Below are 22,631 nucleotides of genomic sequence, written 5' to 3' on the forward strand. Positions count from 1 at the left end.
GGGAGGGGACACTGAGGCCGGACCTGGCCAGGGGCTCACACCATCTGCTGGACAGATGAAGGGGCCCTTTCTCTCGCCCTTGCCCACCTCAGCTGGGAGACGGCAGGCCAGCCAGGAGGGAGGACCCCAGGGTGTGGCTTTGGGCTGCTGATAGCACTGTTGCATCCTAGGACATAGTGTCCCGGGTGAAGTCCTGGGATGTGGGGCGCCGACTGGGCCCAGGCTCCAGAGGGTGGGGCCCCCAAGGGCAGGGGACAGGTGCTTCTCCAGCACTTGGCAGCAGCCAATGCCGCCAGAGCACCCTGGCAGGAAATTGCCCGCACACAGCCTTTGGGAAAGCTCCGCCCAGCGCAGTGATGGCATCCGCCCTGGGCCGCTGCTGCCAGCTCCAGCCTCCCCGGAGGGTAGCCTTTTCTGGCCCACCAAGCCCCAGACCCCGCAGCCCACTCTCACAGTCCTCTGTGGAGCTCTCCTACTGTGGGGACGCTCCTGAAACTCAGCCCTGTCCCTCTGTCCCCCTCCTCGACTTCCCAGCCCCACGAACAGCCCCCATACCCAGAGGCCTGTGCTCCAGGCTGGGGTCCCAAGGACACCCTCTTGGATCAGACTGGGCCATGGAGTTGATGCACAGGAGTCCCTAAGGCAGGATCCTGCCCCGACACCCCCCCCTTCCAGTTGTCCCTCCTCAGGGGACCCGCCAGGACCACGGCCCAGGAGCAGGTCTGACACCCACAGTGCAGTAGACTTGGGTGCCCCCCCACTCTGTTGTCCTGTTCGTCTCTGCCGGCAGCCTCAGCCCAGACAGTGCACTCTTAGTCCAAAGGCTAGAGCAAACGCCTGTGCTGGATCATCGGCAGGGGCAGCAGGGCCCCAGATGGACGGCCTTCGCTCTGATGGCCCTGCAGGCACAGGCAAGACCCACCCTCCGCCCTCCGCCCTCTGCCCTCCACCCTCCACTTCTCAGCTAGCTGGGGAGGGAAAGGCCCCAGTTCTGCTGAGTTTACCAGTTTCACTCTCCCTAAGAGGTTTTGTTTTCTTAATGAGGGAGTTGGTCCCTGAGTGGCCCTTCTTGGCACATCACCAGCCCCTGGGGCTTGAGCCTGCCCGGGGGGGGGGGGGGGGGGGGGGGGGGCTCTGGTGGGAGGGTGCCAGCCTCCCCCTGCAGCTGGGGGACTGGGCTTGTCATGTTGCCAGAAGGCAGGTCCTATCGGGCACATTATGGTAGTTACATGAGAGTAAGAAGGGCAGGAGGCAAGTTGGGCACAGGGAGGTGGGGTAGGGAATTTGCGGTTTCCAATCCCCTGCCCCGGGCATGGCCTCGCCCCGGCAGTGGCCCCCCAGGAGCCCTCTTATTATGGAGCCAAAAAAAGCTGCCTGTCCCCCCCCTCCCCCGCCCAGTGGCAGGCCCAGCTGGCTGTGGGGTCTGGATGCCCTGGAGGAGTGCTCCCTGGGGGACTTTCCCCACATCTAAGCCTGGGAGGCTGCAGGGTGGGGGAGGCACAGCCTGAGGAGAGCTGGCTGTCGCCTGGGCAGCCGCACCTGCCCACCCCCTGCCTGCGTCAGGGGAGCTGTCTGCGCTCGCTCTGGCTTCCCAAGCGATGAGACAGCGCCCAGCCTGCCGCCCCAGCTACTGGCAGCTCACACCCTGTCGTTGGGGGCAGCCCAGTCCCTGGGGGCTTCCCAGAGACCTGTGCTATGCATGCCTTGTGGCTGCCCCCAATGTCCCCAGCCAGCAGTGGCCCTCGGGAGGAGGGAGACCCACTGGAGGAGGACTGTAGGGACATGGAGCTGCAGGTGGACAAACCCTCCCTCTGTTCTCAGCCTCACAGCCAGGCCCTGAGGGTGGGGCTGAGGACCAGAAAGGGACTGGGGGGGGGGGGGCAGTGAGCCTGGCCCCGTGGGGGGGGGGGGCGGAGCAGCCCCTGCACTGGAGCGAGGCCTGTGTGGGGCAGATTCTGGGAAAACATGCAAACACAGGTGGGGGGTCTGGCCTCGGCTTCTGGGCTAGAACCAGCTCGTCACCCCATCAGGGCCCCGGCTAGGACAAGGAGCCACCTGTCTCCACGCCGCCATCCAGTCTTCCAGGCTGCCTCTGTGCCCGTGGCTGCCCATGTTCCTCATTCCCTCCCTCTAACCTTTTTTGGGCCACGAACCAGTTTAATGTCAGAAAATATTTTCACGAACCGGCCTTTAGGGTGGGATAGATAAATGTATCACGTGACCGAGACAAGTGTCAAGAGTGAGACTTAGGCCTGACCTGTGGTGGCGCAGTGGATAAAGCGTCAACCTGGAATGCTGAGGTCGCCGGTTCGAAACCCTGGCTTGCCTGGTCAAGGCACATATGGGAGTTGATGCTTCCAGCTCCTCCCCCCTTCTCTCTTTCTGTCTCTCTCTCCTCTCTCTCCCTCTCTGTCTCTCTCTCCTCTCTAAAAATGAATAAATAAAATTAAAAAAAAAAAAAGAGTGAGACTTAGATGGATGTAACAGAGGGAATCTGGTCATTTATTAAAAATAAAACATCGTTCAGATTTAAATATAAATAAAATGGAAATAATGTAAGTTATTTATTCTTTCTCTGTGGACTGGTACCAAATGGCCCACGGACTGGTACTGGTCTGCAGCCCGGGGGTTGGAGACCACTGCTCTAACCTATCCCCCTTGATAAGTTTATCAACCTCTGAAGCACATTTTGCATACAATCAAAGGCACGTCCCTCAAGCGCACACTTAGATAAATTTTGATCAAGGTATAGAAATGGGGACACAGTACCTGCCCCTATCCCAAGAGTCCTCCGTGTGGAGCCACCTGCTGGCAGGGTCTCTGTCCTGACTGCTTTTGTTCCTCCACCTCCTCCAACCTCTGCACCAGGAGCAGCCTTCTCTTAATTAAGGTGTTTTCCCTGCACTTGCCCTGGAAGAGGGTTCTCTGGGGGTCCTGGTTGTGGCAGAGGCTCCCATGGGCTTAAGACAGCCCTGCCGAGCTCCAAGGGGCCAGGCTGAGTCTGCTCACCCTGGTCTCCGAGCTCTGCCCACAGCTCAGAGCTCCCCTCACCCTGGCATGATGTCTACCTGGCCCACAGGGTCCGGGAAGCGGGGAGCTAGGGAACTGAACACCCTGCTCTTTCCCGGGGCATCGACAGCGAGGCTGGAGTTCAAACATTGCCCAGGACCCCCATGTGTTAGCAGCCCCCGCTCCAGACCCACCCTTGTTAGGCCATCACCGAGGGTCAGACACATTCCTTGTGTCTGCTGTCCAGGTGCTGATCACCTGGGCTGGCGAAACCCAGATACAGCAAGGTCACTGGCTCAGAACCCAGCCCATGGGTTGTGGGTCCCAAGGCCCAGGCGAAACCCAGATACAGCAAGGTCACTGGCTCAGAACCCAGCCCATGGGTTGTGGGTCCCAAGGCCCAGGTCTCAGCGGTAGATGAGGAAGACTGAGGCCACTTTATTGCCACTTGCTAGGTAATTAATGACTTAATGATGCTGGGAGGCCAAAGGAGCCACGCGTGGCCTCTGAGAGTATGACCCTGCTAGAGACTGGAGCCTCCATGCCCCGAGGGCCCAGTGGGTGTACTCACCACCATGACCTCTGTCTGCTCTGTGGCTTCGGTCTCCCTGGCCTCTCCTCTTGTGGGCCTGGGGACCTCCATGGAGGAGCTGCTGCTCAGCCAGGCACTGCCCAGGCGGGGGCTGGTCCCAGAGACCAGGAGTCATTGCCCCCTGCCCCGTCCAGCCTCCTCACCCTTAGGCTCTCTTTCTGATGGCAGTCCCTGTCATGTGACTCCCACCTCAAGATCTTTCGTCACACACAGCCCTGGGAGTGCCATTCGGCTTCTGCCTGGGAGGCCAGATCCCAGCACGGCAGGTTGGCTCCCTACTGCACTGGGTCCACATCTGTCCTGTGCTCTGTGCTCTGTGCTCTGTGCCCTGTGCTCTGCCTGTCCTCTCCTCTACTTACTTTCTCTCTCTGGCCTCAGTCCCTCATCTATAAAATGGATGTGATACTACGTACCCTGCAGAACTTGGAAGGTTCAGGAAGATGACCCATAAATCACCTGGCCAAACACATGCTCTACAGTCTTGCTCCTTTTTCTCAAGGTCCAGCTCCAACCCCACCTCCTCCCACTCCTCCCGTATCCACAACCTGTGGTCAGCCGTCCACCGAGCTCCGAGGAGGAAGCGACGCGTTCCTTCCACAGCCCGTGGCACCTGCCCTCTCTGCTCTAGGACTCACCTTTGGCTGCATTTATGGGAGGCTTTTCTTTTTCCAGATCATGAGTTAAATGATTTTTTTTAAATCAAAATGGCACAGGCTTATTATAAAAATTCAAATGACATAGAAATCTACCAGTAGAAAGTAAGATGTCACCCCAGCCGCACTGCCCAAAAATGACCAGCGTGGATATTTGGTGAGCCTGAGTCTTCAGGTGTCTCTAAGCAGCAACCCAGACTGGAGGCAGATAAACAGGACAAGCAGAATCAGTGTATAAGAGTGGGATTCTGTGTTCCATGCTTTTAAAATATGGAAACAGTTACATTTATTTGTACTTGTAAAACAAAAAGAAAAAGAAAGCTGAAGGCATGATTCTGTCTTGGAAAAAATGTTTCTTAAGCACAAGAGACATTTGTACCTGTAAGATCCCTCCAGAGATAAGAGAATAAATGATTTTTCAAAATCCATTTCAAGCGGTGTAGTCATTGATTTAATAATAATAATAAAAACTATGCTTTTATCATAGATGGTACGGCAGACTCTCGGCTCTGACAGTTGGGTGATTAGCACCCTGCATTACGTTCCTTCCTTTGTGCATCCATCTGATTTTTCTTGCTTACAGAATAATAGGGGGAGTTTTAAATGTTTGTAATCTGCTGGGTAACAACTCTATCCACCGGTCCTTTTTTCTCTGAGATCTCTCTTTCTGAGTTCTTCTGCTTGAATTGTTCTTGGTTTTCTGATTCTTATCATCCCCTAGTATTTTTTTTTAATTTTTTTTATTTATTCATTTTTAGAGAGGAGAGAGAGACAGAGAGAGAAGGGGGGAGGAGCTGGAAGCATCAACTCCCATATGTGCCTTGACCAGGCAAGCCCAGGGCTTTGAACCGGCAACCTCAGCGTTTCCAGGTTGACGCTTTACCCGCTGCGCCACTACAGGTCTCCCCTAGTATTTTTAAAGCAGGCTCTTGGGGATGCCTCTGTGGGTCCCTGGTCCGGTCCTTTGTCTCTGTATTTTGTGGACGTCACTTCATGGTCTTCCGTCATCAATGGTGGGAAAGTCCAAGGCTAACCTGAGTCTTCCCTCTTGTAATGAATAACCTGATTCTCTCTTCCCGGATGCCTGGGAAATTCTTTAGAGTTTGAAGTCCAATAACTTAGTCTGTGCCCCAACGTCAGGTGTTCTCTTTTTCTGGGTTATCACGGGCCTCTTCCATTGGTAAATTCAGCCCTTCCTTCATCCAAAAGAAAACTTTTCTGCACCGTATCCCCGAATACCTTTTCTGTTTTCTTTGTTTGGCTTTCCACATTTAATAATATTAATTATCCTTAGGTCAGCTTTTCTTCCTTGTTTTTCATCCTCCAAACTCCTCTCTCCTCTTCAATTGCTTCTACCTCTCTCTCTCTCTCTCTCTCTCTTTTTCTCGGCATCAATTATAGTGTTTGGGAGCCTTGGTGCCCATTCTATATTCAGCCTCACTGTTGTTTCTAACCCTTTTATTATCACAGAAGCGATTTATTTAGTCCTCAGTTTGTCTCCCTAAGCCTCATGCTGTCTTCACCTCACCCAGTCATATGTAAACACTGTCTTCACTTCACCCAGTCGTACGATAATCTAGCCTGAATACATGCCGCATTAATATGCTCTCTACAACACAGGAACGTGGGTGAGGAATCTGGTTCTGTTTTTAGCTCGGCAGGTTGTCTTCCAGGCTGGACTCTGTCTCCTTTTTTTTTTTTTTCCTGAAATTGGAAACGGGGAGGCAGTCAGACAGACTCCCGCATGCGCCCGACCAGGATCCACCCGGCATGCCCACTAGGGGGTAATGCTCTGCCCATCCAGGGCATTGCTCCGCTGCAACCAGGGCCATTCTAGCGCCTGAGGCAGACAGAGGCCATGGAGCCACCCTCAGCGCCTGGGCCAACTTTGCTCCAATGGAGCCTGGGCTGCGGGAGGGGAAGAGAGAGACAGAGAGGAAGGAGGGGGGAGGGGTGGAGAAGCAAATGGGCGCTTCTCCTGTGTGCCCTGGCCGGGAATCGAACCTGGGACTCCTGCACGTTAGGCTGACGCTCTACCACTGAGCCAACCGGCCAGGGCTTCTGCCTCCTTTTTAAACACACCATGCCTCCCGTCTCCTGGCCCCCGTGGGTATTTTCATAGCTGCTGCGTTGTTTTTTATTTTTTTGCTTATGCTAACAGGAGCAGTGCTATCCACACCCTCTGTGAGCTTTGAAATAGAGCAGGTGAATCACATTTGTCCCCTATTGTTGCCTGGATTGCCTCATGCATGTAAATCTTGCCCTCCTGCCATCATTTTTCTAAGACAAAATCATGGCGTCCCAGAGACAAGAGCTCCGCTGTGTCCCCTGTGCACTGATGGGGACAGCCCTCTGTCCAGCCCAAAGCCAGTGCTTGTCTACTGTACATATAGCCCCACAGTGGCCTTCAAAAGTGGAACAGGGCTTAGGAGAGACCATGGTGGGACCAAGAATACAGAGGTCCAGGGGCTGTTCCAGGTAAGGGGAGCACATGCGTGAAGTAGTGGAGTTAGAAGAGAGAGAAGGGGCTCAGTATGACCCCAAAAAACATGCAAGCAGGCACTCAAACAGATGCCTGCACACCCAACGTTATTCACAACAACCCAAAGGTAGAAGCAACCCGAGCTTCGATCCATGTGTAATTGGGCGAACAGAAGGAGGTCTGTACCAACATCAGAATATTACTCAGCCCGGAAAAGGAAGGAGGTGCTGAGACAGGCCAAAACGTGTGTGTGAGCCTGGAAGACATTACGTTCCATGAGATAAGCCAGTCACCAAAGAACGTGTACTGTGCGGGTACTGTGAATAGTGCAATTCAGAAAGACAGGGTGTCAGGTGGGTGGGCACTGGGGGTGGGGGAAATAACTCCCCGGTTATTTTTAATGAGGACAGAGTTTCTGTTTGGAGAGATGAACAGGTTCCCAAGACAATACCCAGGCTGGGACAGAGTTCTTACCACCACCAGGACTCCGGGCATCTTTGGGGTCAGTGAGAGGGGAGTGGAGTGGGGTCTCGGGGTAGAGGTCAGTGTGCAAAACTTACTTGCTGGTACCATGGGATGCCCATAGGGCGGGGAGCTGGAGGGAAGCCCCCTGGACGCGACAGGAACAGCCCTGCTGAACAGTTTTGATTCTATCACTCAGATGGCTTTGAATTAATACAAAAAGGTTGTTATAAATAAGCACCCCAGTTTCCCCCCAAAATTATCAGGTCTGGCTAGCATTCTGTTATTGATTCATCATTGTCAGGATTAGAAAGGGGCCTGTGAGTTCTGTACTCTGGATGTGTGTTATGGGAACCTGACATGTCCACAAACTTAAACCTTCAGACCTAAAAATGAAGCCAGAGACCCGAAGCCTTGGAGCATGGTAATGGGTCCAAGTTCAAACAGGATGGGGCTGGACTTTGGGATCCCTCTGAACCCTTGTCCAGTGGCTTAGACTCTGGGCTGCCCCTAGGCTTCTGTCCTTGTCCCTACAGATGACTCATGCCTCTCCCATTGTCAGACCAGTGATGACAGTGTCCTTAGCAAAAACAACAATTAGAGTAATTGTTCTGTTTAGACATCACCAGATTTCACTGCATGGTGGGATCTACCCCTGGCAGCCTGCCCGGAGGGCTGCACACCCTGTGAGGGGCTCATGCTAGGTGTTAGCGTGGGATGTGGGGAGAAGTCCCTGTCCTCAAGGCCTGAGAGCTCTGAGTGTCCCCTGTCCACCCCCCAACCCCAGCATCTAGCAGGCACCCTGCTTCCTGCTGCATGCTAACACCACAAACCTCATCGCTATGGAGACTGACACCCTTCCGCCAAAACCAAGCACCTTGGGGCAGTAGGAAGTTTTCTAAGGTAAAAGAAACCTGAATCCTGGACCCAAGCCAACTGGCCTCCCTTCCACTCAAACAAAAACTCCAGGCTGGCCCAGGGGGTGGCCCTGTGCTCTCAGGGGACTTGGCAGAGGGAGCTGCTGGTCTAGCCCCCAGGAGAGTAGGAAAGTGGAGGAACATGAGTGGTACCATAGGGGACCCTGGGGATCGACTGACCATTGCATCATGACCTGGCAGGTTGGACTCCAGGATGAGAAGGAAAAGCACAGGTGAGGGTCGAAGCAGCAGCCGTCCTGACCGTTGCCGTCCTGTGAGTGGCATAAAGCTGAGAGAAGGAAAGGTGACCAAAAGCCCGCTCTTGAAGATCTTATTTTATTGAACTCTCTTAACCAGCTTGTGGGGTCGATCCTATCACCCTCGCTTCACAGGCTCGGAGACATGCCCTGGGTCCCGAGTTGGCGAGAGATCCTGAGCCAAGTCCTTGGCTCCAAATACCAAGTCTCCAACATGATGGGAGATCTTTCCAAAACACAGACATCCCCGCGGATCTCCGCAGCTTGCAAACCTCTCTTGAGCACGTTGCCCAGTTTGTTCTTCAAACCGCACCCTGGAGACGGCAGTGATGATGCGCTGGTGGCCTATTACAGACCTGCCCTAAGACGTTCCCCTAAGCTGTGATCTGGAGGACCCGCAGCTCCAGAAGCAGCAGGTGCTTCTTAGAAATGCAGAATCCTAGGGCCTGCCCCAGACCAGCAGAAGCCAACTCTTTGGGGTGCCTGGGTGACTCGTGTACAAGGAGTTTTGAGAAAGACCAACTCCTTGCCCCCTCATTTTACAGGCAAAGAAACCGAAACCCAGAGAGAGCCACACAGCAAGTTGGTGGCTAAGCCAGGCCCAGAGTCCACCTTGCAGCAGGTGGACTGAGTCTCCAAGGACCGTCCTCAGTCCAGGGCACTGTTCTTTCTCCCTCATGACCTCTCCCTCACCTCCCAGGCTCGTGCAGCTGGGCTGAGCCCCACTCTAACCTTCATGAAGAAGGTACAGCAAGTCCTAAGGACGTTTCTGGGGGGAAAAATGTTTTTAATACACCAAACTTCTTGTTGAAGCCCGGTAGATCCAGTCAATAACAGAGCCAGCTGGACCTTCAGAACCAAGTTCTTGGCCAGAAAACTAATCAATAACTTAACCAGAGCATTGGTCTGGTTTTCCTCCTGGATAGTATCTCAGTTTACCTGCCTAGGAAGGGAGTATGGGGCTCCCCACATGTCCTAAACGCTGCCCAAGTGCTCAATATAAAAGGGCCACAGACAGACAAGTTCCCATTATACTTCCTTGTGGTTTAATTGCTGACTGCCCAGGGCCATACATTAAGAGGCAAAGAATGGAAATGAGAGCTGCCAGTCATCAGAGGCTGGGCCCCCTTGACTTCCAGGCAGAGGTGTAACCAGCTTCATAAATTCCTCCCAGTGGAGGGGTAACATTGCCATGGCCACTTCCCTTTTCCCACAATCGTGGGAGCATCACCCCCTTTCAGTGTGGAGTGTAACCAAATACGGAGGGTGAGATGCTGTCTGTCCAGGGCTGGCAGGACCCAGTGGGTCCTGGCCCAGTACCATTTCTGAGGGGCTGTGTCATCCTGGTATGTCCCCTGAGGCCAGTCCTGGGTCCCGCCCACCATGGGCCACTGAGGGGAGTTTGTTGAGAGAGGCTGACACACAAGCCAGGTGCCTGAGACAGTTTTGGATTCTTAGAGAGGCGTGGCTGTGGTTTCTGCCTCTGCCTTCATGTGGCTTCTCCTCTGTGCCTCAGATCCTGTCATCCCCTGAAAAAGAATACTTGCCACTGGATTTAGGGCCAACCTTAAATCTGGAATGACCTCATCTTGAGAGACTTTCCAACTGCAAGGACCTTTTTTCCAAATATGGTCATATGCACAGGTCTGGGGCTGGACCATGGACATAGCATCCCTGGAGGAGGCCACCGGTCAGCTTGCTACAGAGTTATCTGCCCCCAGCCAAGATCGTGTGCTTTAGTCCCTCTCTCCACCCCAGAAATGTCCTGTGGGGTGTGTGTGTGTGGGGGGGGTTTGCTGGAGAAGCACTTGGCTTGTGGGTACAGGAGGAACCTCACCTTGACTTGTCACCAGTAGAGAGTTAAGACCAGAGATGGCTGGAGGGTCAGCATGTCATGGAGCCTCCCCCTCTTCAATTTTTCAAGAGCTCTTTTTCAAAATGGGCCCAGGTCCAGCCCCAACCCAGCAGGGCCTGAAGTCAAGGCCGCTGGGATGAAGACATGGTCTGAAAAGTGGGGTGGGAGTGGAGGGTGTCAGGAAGGGGCTGGTCATCTAGTCACAGGATGTCATAATGGGAAACCAGCGGGAATGTCAATGGCCAGGAGAAGCACTCGTGGAAGGATATGCAGGGCACTGTGGCAGGCTGCTGTTGGCGGGAGGAGGGAGGGACAGGAGCATCCGGGTACCGAGTGGTCCAGGAGAGGAACAGGTTACTCCGATCGTGGGGGAGGGAGGCGTCAGTCCAGTGCCTGGGTGGAGGAGGGGGTACTTGAGCTGGGCAGGGAGGGGCAGCAGCGATGATATTGGGGTGCCCGGGGTGAAGTCGCGACCTACCAGGCTAGGCACACCACGCTGGCCCATGGATCCCCACAGGGCTCTGACTATGGGAGACGACAGACCCTCAGGAGTAATGTGAAGCCCAGCCCCACTGTGCACAGAACTGGAAGGTGCCCACTGCCAGCTGGTGTTTGTGATTGGCGCTCCCAATAGGAAGGCACCTGAGCGGGGCTGCCCATGGGAGGCCTGGCCAGCAATGGGGCGATGCCCACGGGCAGCTCTGCCACTCAGCAGCTTCTCAGCCCGGCCCAGGGCCTGGAGCATCTTGGCTCCCGCCAGTGCCCATCGTCGGCCTGGCGGGCTGCCGGCCCAGCAGCTCAGAACAGAAACACCATCAGGGATGCCAGCTGCCCTGGGTGTGGCCACCCTGTCTGCAGGCGCGGGCGGGTGACTCATCAAATTACTGCGAGGCTGTGCAGGGCTGCGGCCTGGGCTGGGCAGGTGACTGTGAGACAGAGATGGACGGAGCACAGGGGCCTGCTCCATGCTTTGGGCACACACCCCACGCTCCTGCTAGGTCTGCAGCTCTCACGGTTTCTCCCTGGGCCCTGCTACACTCCCGGGTGTTCACACTCTCCCAGGAACCAGGCAGCGGGAGCAACGCCTCCAGGAAGCCCTCTTGGATTCCTTCCCTGCCTGGCTTCCCTTCAAGCCTCAAGCTTGTCATTCTCCCCAAAGGGAGAGGGGACCCATGCCCCCCGGGGGGGGGCAGAGCCAGATACCCAGGCCGTCTCAAGACCTTATCATTGTTCCTGTCAGCACTCAATGTGTCTTCTGGAAGAAAAGGGCTAGACCAGTGGTCTGTGAGTGCCCTCATTCATGACAGAGCCCCAGTGATGGACCACAGTGTGTGGCTGGGATAGGGGGAAGGCATGTCGGGGAACTGGGCCTTGGGGAGGAGTATAGAGTGGACTCCAGAAGACAGGGAGCTTCTACGTGAACCAAGCACTATACTAAACCTTTTGTGAATTTTTAAATATATATTTATGGTCACTACAACCCTGCACAATGCTACTAACCTAATGGTACAAAGAAGGAAACTGAGGCACAGAGAAGTTAAGAGGCTTGTTCCAGGTCACACAGCTGGCAGTGGGAGAAGCTGGGCGCACACCTGTTTTTGTTCTCCTGGCCCCCTCCACTGGAAGGCCCTGGGGTCTGTGCCATGTGGTCCTGCAGAGAGCGAGAGGCTGCCCGGGTCTCCAAGGCTGGGGCTTAGGCCTGGAGCTCCAGGCTGGCCAGGGGAAGGGGACCGATGAAAAGGCAGTTCCCAGGTATGCCAGCTTCAGGGAAGACAAAACTGGAATTTTGGGTTGGCAGAGGGGCGGGGCGTGGAGCCAGCCCAATGCTGACAGCAGCCAGTTGGGACGGGGCTGGGTCACTGCCTTGTTATTCATCACTGCCCCTCCCTCCCTGGCTGCTGTCCCACCCACCCCACCTAGAGAGACCAGAATGACAGCTTAGAGAGAGTTCTGGCGTGTCAGGGGGCTTGGGTGCACGCCCTGGCCTCGTCCTTTGGCGGACCCAGCCCAGCCTGCCTTGGGCTCATCTGGATTCTGCTCTCTGGGCCGAACCCAATCTCTCTGCACTCTCTCTGCCACTGCCAGCCCTCACCCTGTCTGCTTCCAGAACAGAGCAGATCGGTGTGAACAGGCACATGGGCAGGAGGTCCACGGTCACAGGCGTTGGTCTTCCAGTGAAGGTGTCTGCCAAGGGCCTGGGAAGTGCCACCCTTCCATCTCCTGACCCCCATCCATGTCTGGGAGCCGCTCTCTGCACCCTCCGTACCTTCCAGGCACAGTGGACCTGCTGCAGGTCCCCACACCGGGGGCATAAGGTCAAAGCAGGAATCAGGCTGAGAGTCTGGTCCATTTCTGCCCTGGCACCAGGAGGGCGGCGAGGGCCAGAATTCTGAAGGAGGTCATCTGAAGGATGACTTCCCTGATTGATTTCCCTCGAGATGACCAGGATGGGGCAGGGGGGAGTAAACACATTCTGACTTCCTGATGTAACTTCCCCTCAGGAAGGGAGCCGGGCAGGTACCCCATGCTTTCAGGAAGTCCCAGAGAGATGGGCTGGGGGCTGCATGCATCCCTAAGGGTGTCCCTGCCAGCAGGAGACAGGACACGGGTTATCAGAGAAACTGACCTTCAGAGAAGCAGAGGGTTGACGGGGATTCCCTGAGCCCAAATTGTCTGAGCGACCTGACAAAGGGTTGGGTATGGCCTCGTTCTGGAGCAGGAAGGTGAGTTCAGCACTGTGTGTGTGCCCCAGGTGTGGGCAGTGGGAAGAGGCAGCAACCGACGCATCCCTCTGCTCAGGTCGCTCCAGGTCATACAGATGACGTGGGACAGGCAGGCACCAGCTACAGAGGGCCCAGGAGGGGGTCATTTGGGAATTCCTCATCAGGGGGAAAGAGGATTGACCAGGTGACAAGAGGCAGGAAAGAAGGGGCTTGGTCAAGGCCCCTCAATGGCCTCTATGACTCTTAGAATAAAAGTCCAACCCCAGACAGAGGTCGCAAAGATGCAGCCCAAACCTCTGCTACCCACTATGGTGGCCACTGGTGACATGTGGCTCTTGGACATTTGGAACGTGGCTGGAATGTCTGAGGAACTGGACTTTCCATTCATTTCAGTTTAACTGATTCACATAAGTGCACAGACAGAGTTCTCTATCGCCACCGGACAGCGCAGCCTGCCTGCCTCGGGGCCCATCTCCTGCCCACACCCCCACACAGAGGCCACACTGGCCATCAGTTCTGAGGACAAACTGGACTTATGGTCTTGATACCCACTGTCCCTATGCTAGGAGCCTCTTCCCCTGCCCCTCTGGGGTGGCAGCTGCGTCTCATCCCTCAGGGCTCAGCCTGCATGTCCCTCTGTGACCCTGAAGGGAATGCTGCCTCTCTGTATCGGCCATCAGCCCCCGGTGGCCTCCCCTTCCCGCCCCCCCCCCCCCCAGTACTGAATACAATCCATCCTCCTTCTACTTGCTCATCTGTAGGATCCTAATCTCCAGAACCCCACAACCAACATCAAAATGATGGGATTAGGGCCGCAGAGGCTTTGGTGAGCTATCCAATCTCTCGCTCACAGACGTGGCATTGGGGACGAAGGAAGGGACTCATCTAGCATCATGAAGCCAGTTAGTGACGCAACAGGAGCCGGAACCCAAGTGGCCAGACTTTCATGCCGAAGGCTGGAAGTGGGTGTTGTTAAGATTGGTCCAGGGAAGGCCCGCCACTTGTCACAGAGACATGGCAGGGAGCACCCAGGCCCTCGATCCATGCTGCCTGGGCCTGGGTTTGTCCATGTCTCTGCCCCTGACCAGCTGGATGGCCTCACCGAGCCTATTTCCTCATCTGGAAAAAAAAAATGATGGCACCGGCCCCCACCTCTAAGGGTCATTGTAAGGAATCGAACAAGATGGCCCTTATACAGGGCCAGAACCAGGTCCAGCTCACAGGACCACTGCCAATGTTGGCTATTGTTATCAATTCATCAAAGGAATGTCAATGTCCACGTGGATGAGGAACATCTAGAAACACTGAACTTCATTATCAGGAAGTAATTTTAGAGATAATCACCGTCAGCGTCCAGGGGCTAAGTGTGGCCTTTTATAGCAGCATGGGCCCGTCCAATCACCTCCTTCCGGGCCTTTCTACCTCCTAAAGGTAGAGCACTACCATTCTTTACGGATATAATTAACACTTACCGAGGTGAGGACGTTAGGTGGTAGATAGGCCAGGTGCATGCTACAATGCGGCTGAATTTTTATGCGCTGTCAGGCAGGCTCTACAGGACTCTCGGGAACCTTACGTAACCCGGGTGCAAGGCCCTTTAATGCCTGTTTTATAGGACTTTTATAGGGTGGCGGGGGAGAGTAGAGGAAGACAGTGGCCTGGGAGTCACCAGGCCTGATTGGAATGGAGGCCTTGATACCTGTTAACTGGTGACCGCAGACTGGTCACCTCTCCCTATCAGAACCACGTGGAGGAAGGGTGGGGTGGTGTCCAAGGCTCCCTCAGCCCTGGGGGTTGAGGCCTGGAAGCAGAATCTTGACATTGTAAGGGATGATAGAAGCCCACAGGCGTTGGGCTTTTGTGTCTATGACATAACTGCTGGTCACATCTTAGGGTTTTTTGTTTTTGTTTGTTTTTATTTTTACACTCAGTTCTGAGACACGGGGCCCTCAATTAGAAAACTATTTCTATGGGGAACCCTAACGTGCTTAGCACGTGGCTTACCAGGAACGCCTTCTGGGGACAAGCTGGGATTTCCTGCCTAGATCACTCATTTCCCAGGAAGAGAGTGTGCATGTGTGCCCCTCTGCACTTGAGACTGTCCCTTAAGCTTCTCCATCCGTCCTTGCCATAAAATTCCCAACAAGCATAGACTCTGATGGACCTTTCCTGGGCAGGCTGGAAGGGGGACCTACAAGGCGAGTGTGAGAACTGTGAGCGGTGAGAATCAATGATAGCATGAGACAGCTGAGGCCTCCAAAAACTCAGGAGCCGACGGGCTGCGTTATTCTGCGGCTCGGTCCTGCCGTCCACAGTGAGAACCCTGATTCATCAAGAAGTTCCCAAGATGATGTGTCCAGGGTCTTCTGGGGACAAGCTGGGACTTCCTGCCTAGATCATTCATTTCCCAGGAAGAGAGTGTGCATGTGTGCTTAAGGATCATTGCAGGGTGTGATGCCCTTTACCAAGATTTCCATCAACGTCGTTAAAAAAGTACTTAGTCCCTGTAATTCACCCCATCACTTGACAGGGCTTCCCCCTGCCCATCCTAGAATCAGAAGGCCATCCTGGGGATGCTTTTTGGGTGAGGCTGACTTTGAGTGTTTTGGTAGGGATCTGGGTAGGATTCAAGCTAGACTTCATTTTTTTTTTATTATTCATTTTTAGAGAGGAGAGAGAGAGGGAGAGAGAGAGGAGAGAGACAGAGAGAGAGAAGGGGGAGGAGCTGGAAGCATCAACTCCCATATGTGCCTTGACCAGGCAAGCCCAGGGTTTCGAACCGGCGACTTCAGCATTTCCAGGTCGACGCTTTATCCACTGCGCCACCACAGGTCAGGCTCAAGCTAGACTTAATGTACCTTAAATTAGCCTTCATCCATTCAAAAGTTGTTTTTTGTTTTGTTTTTATTGAGGCCCTAATATGTGCCAGGCACCATTTTAGGGACTAAGTCTGGAGTTTCAGGAGGATCTACGCTTCACAAACTATTTTCTCTGGGGTACCCACACAAGGCAGGTCACCATTCTGGGTTCTGCATTTCAGATCTGGCCCCTGGTCTGGCTTGGTACCCCCTCCCCACTCTCCAGAACAGATTGTCACCCATTAAATGAAGGACTCCCTTTGGACAAGGGCTGTATTTCTGCCCACCAGCCTGGGTGCCTCGCACCTATAGGACTCTGCCATGACCTCAGGACACAGGGGGTATGGGCTCTGGCTGTCCTAGGGCCCTTCAGAAAGACTCCTTCCTAGAGAGAAGTTTCCCTAGGTTCCTAAACTGAGAGCATACTTTCTTTTTCATGAAGAGGAGGAACAGGACAGAGAGGCATCTCCCAGGACCTCACCTGCGTGTCCTGGGGGGGAGGAGGAGGGAGAGAAAGGAAGAGGCTGCAGTCCCACACTGGAGAGCAGCCCTGCCCCTCAGGAGCACAGGCTCCCAAAGCGGCACAGCGGTCAGAGTGGGTGGTGCAGTCAGGGGTGGTATATCCAGTCTGACAGAGGGCGGGCCTCACCAGTGTCTGGAGAGAGACGAGCCAGGGCGGAGGCGCCGGGAGCAGCCGAGATCCTTCACGCAAACACTCACTCTATGGCCACAGGGTGCCGCTGAGCGAGCAGAGCTGTCACCCACCTGCCCACCACACTTCGCGCCTCCCGCTGCCCAGGCCCGGCCTGCGCCTCCGCCACCATGATCCACGCTCCGCTCAAGACCGCCCTGGCCTACGAGTGCTTCCAGGAGCAGGACAACTCCACGCTGGCCCTGCCCTCGGATCAGAAGATGAAGACGGGCACCTCGGGCCGGCAGCGCGTGCAGGAGCAGGTGATGATGACGGTCAAGCGGCATAAGTCCAAGTCTTCCCAGTCGTCCACCCTGAGCCACTCTAACCGAGGTACAGTCTCCGTGCGCCCGTGTGCGCCCCTGTTCGAGGAGGCCGGGCACGCACGTTCTGGGCGGCAGGGGAGCGAGGGATTGCGCGGAGTTCGAACGCAGAGCCCCCCCCCCCCCCACGGGGTAGAGCCGCGGTTGGGACCTGCGGGCCGGCTTCCAGAGTCACCTTGCTCCAATGAGCAAAGCACTTTTCCAGGGATGCGTGGCCAGGAGCGCGCTCCACCACGCGCTGTTTGCCGTTCTCCCGCCAGAGCCCCGGGCCCCGACGGATGTCTTTCTCTCCCCAATTCTACTCCTTTCTTGCCCCGGCTCGGGGCCGCGGCCCCTGGGCTGACCTTCACCCGGCCCTGTCCTTCCGGGTGGGCGTCGCGGTACCTGCGCCTTCAGCGAGCATCCAGAGTCTGGGCAGGTGGGACCCCCACCCAGATTGCATGGCTGCCTGGCATCAAAGGTGTCATGAGACCCCCAGGGCGGACGAGAGTGGGAGCGGTGCTGCTTGGTGGGGACAAGACCTTGTTGCCTCTGTAGCAGTTTAGTGTCCTGGAAAAGGACACTTCAGGGCTGATGTGCTTCCTGGGGACCAGAAAGGGGTTTGGGGACTGGAGAGGAATTCTGGAGATGCTCTCCTTCCCTGGTAGCCAACTCAGAAGCTCTCTTTCCCATGGATTCTTCCTACTGCACTCAGCTGGGAACAGTGTCTTGGGGAAGAGGAGGAAATGAGCTGGCAACTTGGGAATCCCACCACATCCCCTGGCTGAGCCTTCAGGGGGGTACTTGTCCAATCTTGGTGATCCACTGACCAGGCCACAAACTACCCCCACTGGGTGAGGGGGGAGGGAAGGGACAGGACCCCAGAAACTCAAGGAGGGAGATTTAGTATCCATCAGGCATCTGTGGAGAATTTTTAGACCAAATGCTTTCATACAAGACATTCTCAGTCAGAATTACACACAAATCCATGAACCTTTCGCTTCTTTGGCTAAATTTACTCAAATGCTCATAAAGACTGAAGACTGTGAACCAGTACAGGTCAACCAGGATTTGACTATGGGGTCAGGCCCTCAGGAGAGAGAGGGGTGTGGTTGGTACAGGGGAGAGAGGAAGGGGACAGACCCCTGCCCACCTCCTACCTCCCTCTACACACACACACACACACACACACACACACACACACACACACACCAAGTCACATTCCCCACCTCTGGCTTCTCTCCTCTTTCTCACTGTCTTGTTCCCAAGTGGCCCTTGCTTAGAACTGTGGGAAGGAAGAGGCTGTCTGAGAATGCCCCAGAACCTCCGACCTAAGGGTTTTGAGGCTCCACGTCCCCTTAGCCCTGAGCCAGGCCCCTGGTTCCTCTCCTGCCGAACTTCCACTCAGGGTCATGCAGCCTCCCTTCCAGAAATTCTGCTTCCTCTCTGATTTGGTGCCTGAGTAGCTGCTGACTAGTCTTTTCTGGAAGTAGGTTTGAGATAACAGAGTGCCTATTCCTGGCCCCAGCCCAGTCACACCTGGAGCCAACCTACTCTGTTCTCTGCGTAAGACTCACCGTCCCCTCCCACTCCCACTCCATCTCTGGCCTGAGCTTCAGGCTCACAGCTCCAGAGAAGCCTCAGACCAGCCCTGGTGCCCCAAACATTCTTCTTCTTTCCATTGGGAGGCCAGCCATCCCGGGGTCCTCCAGAAGCCTTCAGCCAGGTGAGGGTTGACTCTGGTGGCTTGTGCACACCATTCCAGACGCGGGGCTCTCCTTGGCCCGACCCTGTAGGTGTGTCCCGTACCTCCAGCTGTGGTGAAGTTCCCACAGTGCCCAAGCTAGGAGAGGCTGTTAGGTCACCAGGAGCTGGTGCATCTGGTTTGTCTGGCTTTGTTTCATCAGACTCCTCATTCTCCTCATCAGGACCGCCCAAGCATTCCCTGCTTGTTCCATGGCTGCTCACTTCTCTCTCCCTTTCTCGAACTGGTGTACACCCTGTGCACCCACTGTGGTTCCTGGGAGGGGGACTTGTGGTTATGGAAGGGCCATACCCGAGGGCATTCCCCTCGCCCCACTGGACAGACCCGAATTCCGCTTTTGTCTCATCCAGGAGGGAAGAGCAGGTTCCTCAGAGGTCTGTGATTCTCCTGGGACCCTGAGTCCATCCAGGGTTCTAGTGAAGTGCTCTGAAACTGGAGAAGGCCCGCCACACCCCACTCCTTGTACCCTGGGAAGCATAGTCAGGATGACTCAAGCACTCTCCTCTGCCTTGTCTGTGAAGGGGAGCTGAGAGGCCAGGGATGGAGAAGGAGCTCCGTGGAAAGAACCTGGGCCCATGTCCGTCCCTTCCTGGGTCCTCCCAGAAACACATCCCCAAGACAGCTTCTTCCTGGGGGACCCCACCGAAGGAGGCTGCTCTGAGCCCGCCTGCCCAGCCCATATGGCTCTTTCTCTGAACTGGCCCCTGCATTCCCAGAGGGTCCCCATGTGCGCAGGGTGTCTTCTCAGACTGTGTGGGAAGCAGGGGATGTGGCTTCCCAGACGGATCTCTGCTGGAGCACTTGGCTTGCCGGGCTGGGAAGTCCCTACTGATGTTGGTGACCGGAGGCCAACTGGAGGTAAAGGAGATACTTTTCTATACTTGGGTTCCTTGTAAAACTTCCCTGGAATCTTTTCTTAAAGTGTAACCCAGATCTCATTTGATTTCCCTCCACTCCACCCCACCCCACACACACAAAGTTTAACAGAATCTACTTTTTTCTGCTTGTGTCTCAGTTGTGGGAAATCTTGACGCAGGCAGTGTCACTGGCCAGGGTTGTCTCGCTGCTGCTTGGAGAGCTGTGATTTTTACTGTACGCCTTGGGTCTCATCTCTCCCTTCTTGGAAGCATTATTTCCATCTCAGACAGCCAAATCTGTATTTCTCCCTGGCCAGAGATAGGGTGGGTGACAGTGGGCTGGAGTGGTATTGTTCCCTACCCATCATAGGGCAGAGACACTGGAGGCCTCCTGGAGGTAGGCTTGTGCTGACCCCACACGCACAGGTGAGGGACCATGCACAGGTGAGGGACCATGCTCAGGTGAGGGACTACGCACAGGTGAGGGACCGTGCTTATGTGAGGGACCGTGTACAGGTGAGGGACCATGCTCAGGTGAGGGACCATGCTCAGGTGAGGGACTTTGCACAGGTGAGGGACTACACACAGGTGAGGGACCATGCACAGGTGAGGGACCGTGCACAGGTGAGAGACTACACACAGGTGAGGGACCATGCACAGGTGAGGGACCGTGCTTAGGTGAGAGACTACGCACAGGTGAGGGACCATGCACAGGTGAGGGACCGTGCACAGGTGAGAGACTACACACAGGTGAGGGACCATGCACAGGTGAGGGACCGTGCTTAGGTGAGAGACTATGCACAGGTGAGGGACCATGCACAGGTGAGGGACCGTGCTTAGGTGAGGGACTACGCACAGGTGAGGGACCGTGCTTATGTGAGGGACCGTGCTTAGGTGAGGGACCGTGCTCAGGTGAGGGACCATGCAGTGCACAGGTGAGAGACTACGCACAGGTGAGGGACCATGCACAGGTGAGGGACCGTGCTTAGGTGAGAGACTACGCACAGGTGAGGGACCATGCACAGGTGAGGGACCGTGCTTAGGTGAGGGACTGTGCTCAGGTGAGGGACCGTGCACAGGTGAGAGACTACGCACAGGTGAGGGACCATGCACAGGTGAGGGACCGTGCTTAGGTGAGAGACTACGCACAGGTGAGGGACCATGCACAGGTGAGGGACCGTGCTTAGGTGAGGGACTGTGCTCAGGTGAGGGACCGTGCACAGGTGAGAGACTACACACAGGTGAGGGACCATGCACAGGTGAGGGACCGTGCTTAGGTGAGGGACTGTGCTCAGGTGAGGGACCGTGCACAGGTGAGAGCCTACGCACAGGTGAGGGACCATGCACAGGTGAAGGACCGTGCACAGGTGAGGGACCGTGCACAGGTGAGAGACTATGCACAGGTGAGAGACTACACACAGGTGAGGGACTACACATAGGTGAGGGACTGTGCACAGGTGAGGGACCGTGCACAGGTGAGGGACCATGCACAGGTGAGGGACTGTGCACAGGTGAGGGACCGTGCTTAGGTGAGGGCCCATGCACAGGTGAGGGACCGTGCACAGGTGAGGGACTTTGCACAGGTGAGGGACTTTGCACAGGTGAGGGACCGTGCACAGGTGAGGGACCGTGCTTAGGTGAGGGACCGTGCACAGGTGAGGGACCGTGCTTAGGTGAGGGACCGTGCACAGGTGAGGGACCGTGCTCAGGTGAGGGACCGTGCTCAGGTGAGGGACTTTGCACAGGTGAGGGACTACGCACAGGTGAGGGACCGTGCTCAGGTGAGGGACCGTGCTCAGGTGAGGGACCGTGCTCAGGTGAAGGACTACGCACAGGTGAGGGATCTCCCTGGCACTGCTGGCCTCGTTAGCATATTCGTATCTGTGTCTCAGCGTGAACCTCTGCACGAAGGGAGAGGTTCTCCCTCTCTCTCTGCTCGCCTCTCCCTCTTGAACCTTGTCCTTCTCTGACGATGGCAGACCAGACCATGAGCAGACCTCACGTCTTGGGGCTGTGTTTTCAAGACCAAAGCCGAAACGGGGGATGGTAGAAAGGTACCTGTGCCTTAGCTTGTTCCAGCAGCAAAGCACTAATTAAACTTCAAATGAACCAATTTCTGTTTCTTGACAATGTACCTTGGCTTGCAGTTGAGGTTGGAACCAGAATTTCCGTTGGCCTGTTACAACACATGCAAAAATGTTGGGTATTTCAGGGTGTTTGGTAGCTGCACTGTTCCCCCAGGTCCTGCTCTTTGGCTCAGCTCATTGGTAGAGATTAAAAACAAAAACAAAAAACCTCACAAAACTCCCTCCCCATACCCCAACCTGTAAATACACATAATTCAATTGTTCTAGGGTTAAAATTCTGGGAACTTACTTCTATGATGGGGTACAATGCCCAGAGGCATGTGATGTTTGAACAAAAAAAAATGAGAGGATAGTCTATGTTCTCTTGTGACATTCTTTGTAGGCACATTACCCGTGATACACACACACGGTGCACATACATATGCATGCACCTGCACACACCCCACCTGTGACTTATGCGCTGTGGCAGAGTCCAGCCTGGCGTTGAAAGACCCAAGGTCTGTCTGGCTCTGTTGCTGACTGGTGACCATGGTGCATGTCACCACGGTCTCCCTCTGGTGTCTGCCTCTGTGACAGGTGGGATTAGATTATCTCCAAAGTGCCTGGCGATGGTATCGCTGTTTGGAAACAGGGCGTTAATTCCCCAACTCTGCAGCCAGCCCCCAAACTGGCCTGCGGAGAAGCTCCCCACTCAAGGCACAGGGCTCATAGTTTCTCTCTAGCAAACATCCATAGGCACCAAAACACATCGTCTGATCCACAGTTCTCGAACTTGGCTACACATGGGAACCCACCTGGAAGTTTTTTAAAAATGCAAATGCCCGACTCTACCAGATTCTGGTTGAGTTAGTGTGGGAGACAGTGTGGGCATCAGGACGTGCCAGAGCCCCCAAGGTGACCTGCAGCCAAGTTTAAGAGCAGAGGCTCTGGTGCCCTCCTGCACTCACACACAGACACAGCATAGTGACCCCCCACAACACGCATGCACCACTTGCTTGCACATGCACGCGTGCACACACAGGCAGACCTCTAATGTGAAGGCACCTGGTGAAGATGTTTTACTCTAGCCCTCCAGCCAGAGGGCTGAAACCTGCTCTGGCCCTTGCCCACAGAAGCCCTCC

At 55.3% G+C, this 22,631-nt stretch overlaps 1 protein-coding gene and 1 non-coding gene across 3 annotated transcripts in view; one reads left to right on the plus strand and one right to left on the minus strand.

Annotated features, from left to right (window-relative positions):
* Positions 1–6,237: 6,237 nt before the first annotated feature.
* Positions 6,238–6,313, minus strand: TRNAV-AAC (transfer RNA valine (anticodon AAC)). Its single transcript has one exon. It is a non-coding gene; the product is annotated as a tRNA-Val (tRNA).
* A 10,110-nt stretch (positions 6,314–16,423) lies between these two features.
* The window catches only part of PKP1 (plakophilin 1), a 37,626-nt gene continuing 31,418 nt past the window's right edge, over positions 16,424–22,631 (plus strand). Inside the window, exon 1 of one of the 2 annotated variants that reach the window (XM_066238980.1) lies at positions 16,424–16,832. In XM_066238980.1, the coding sequence (XP_066095077.1) occupies positions 16,631–16,832 (202 nt within the window). In that variant the 5' untranslated portion in view covers positions 16,424–16,630. The remainder of the gene's footprint in view (positions 16,833–22,631) is intronic. The other variant, XM_066238972.1, reaches the window with a different exon arrangement.

The sequence above is a fragment of the Saccopteryx bilineata genome, chromosome 1 (assembly GCF_036850765.1).
Source record: "Saccopteryx bilineata isolate mSacBil1 chromosome 1, mSacBil1_pri_phased_curated, whole genome shotgun sequence".
Lineage (NCBI taxonomy): Eukaryota > Metazoa > Chordata > Mammalia > Chiroptera > Emballonuridae > Saccopteryx > Saccopteryx bilineata.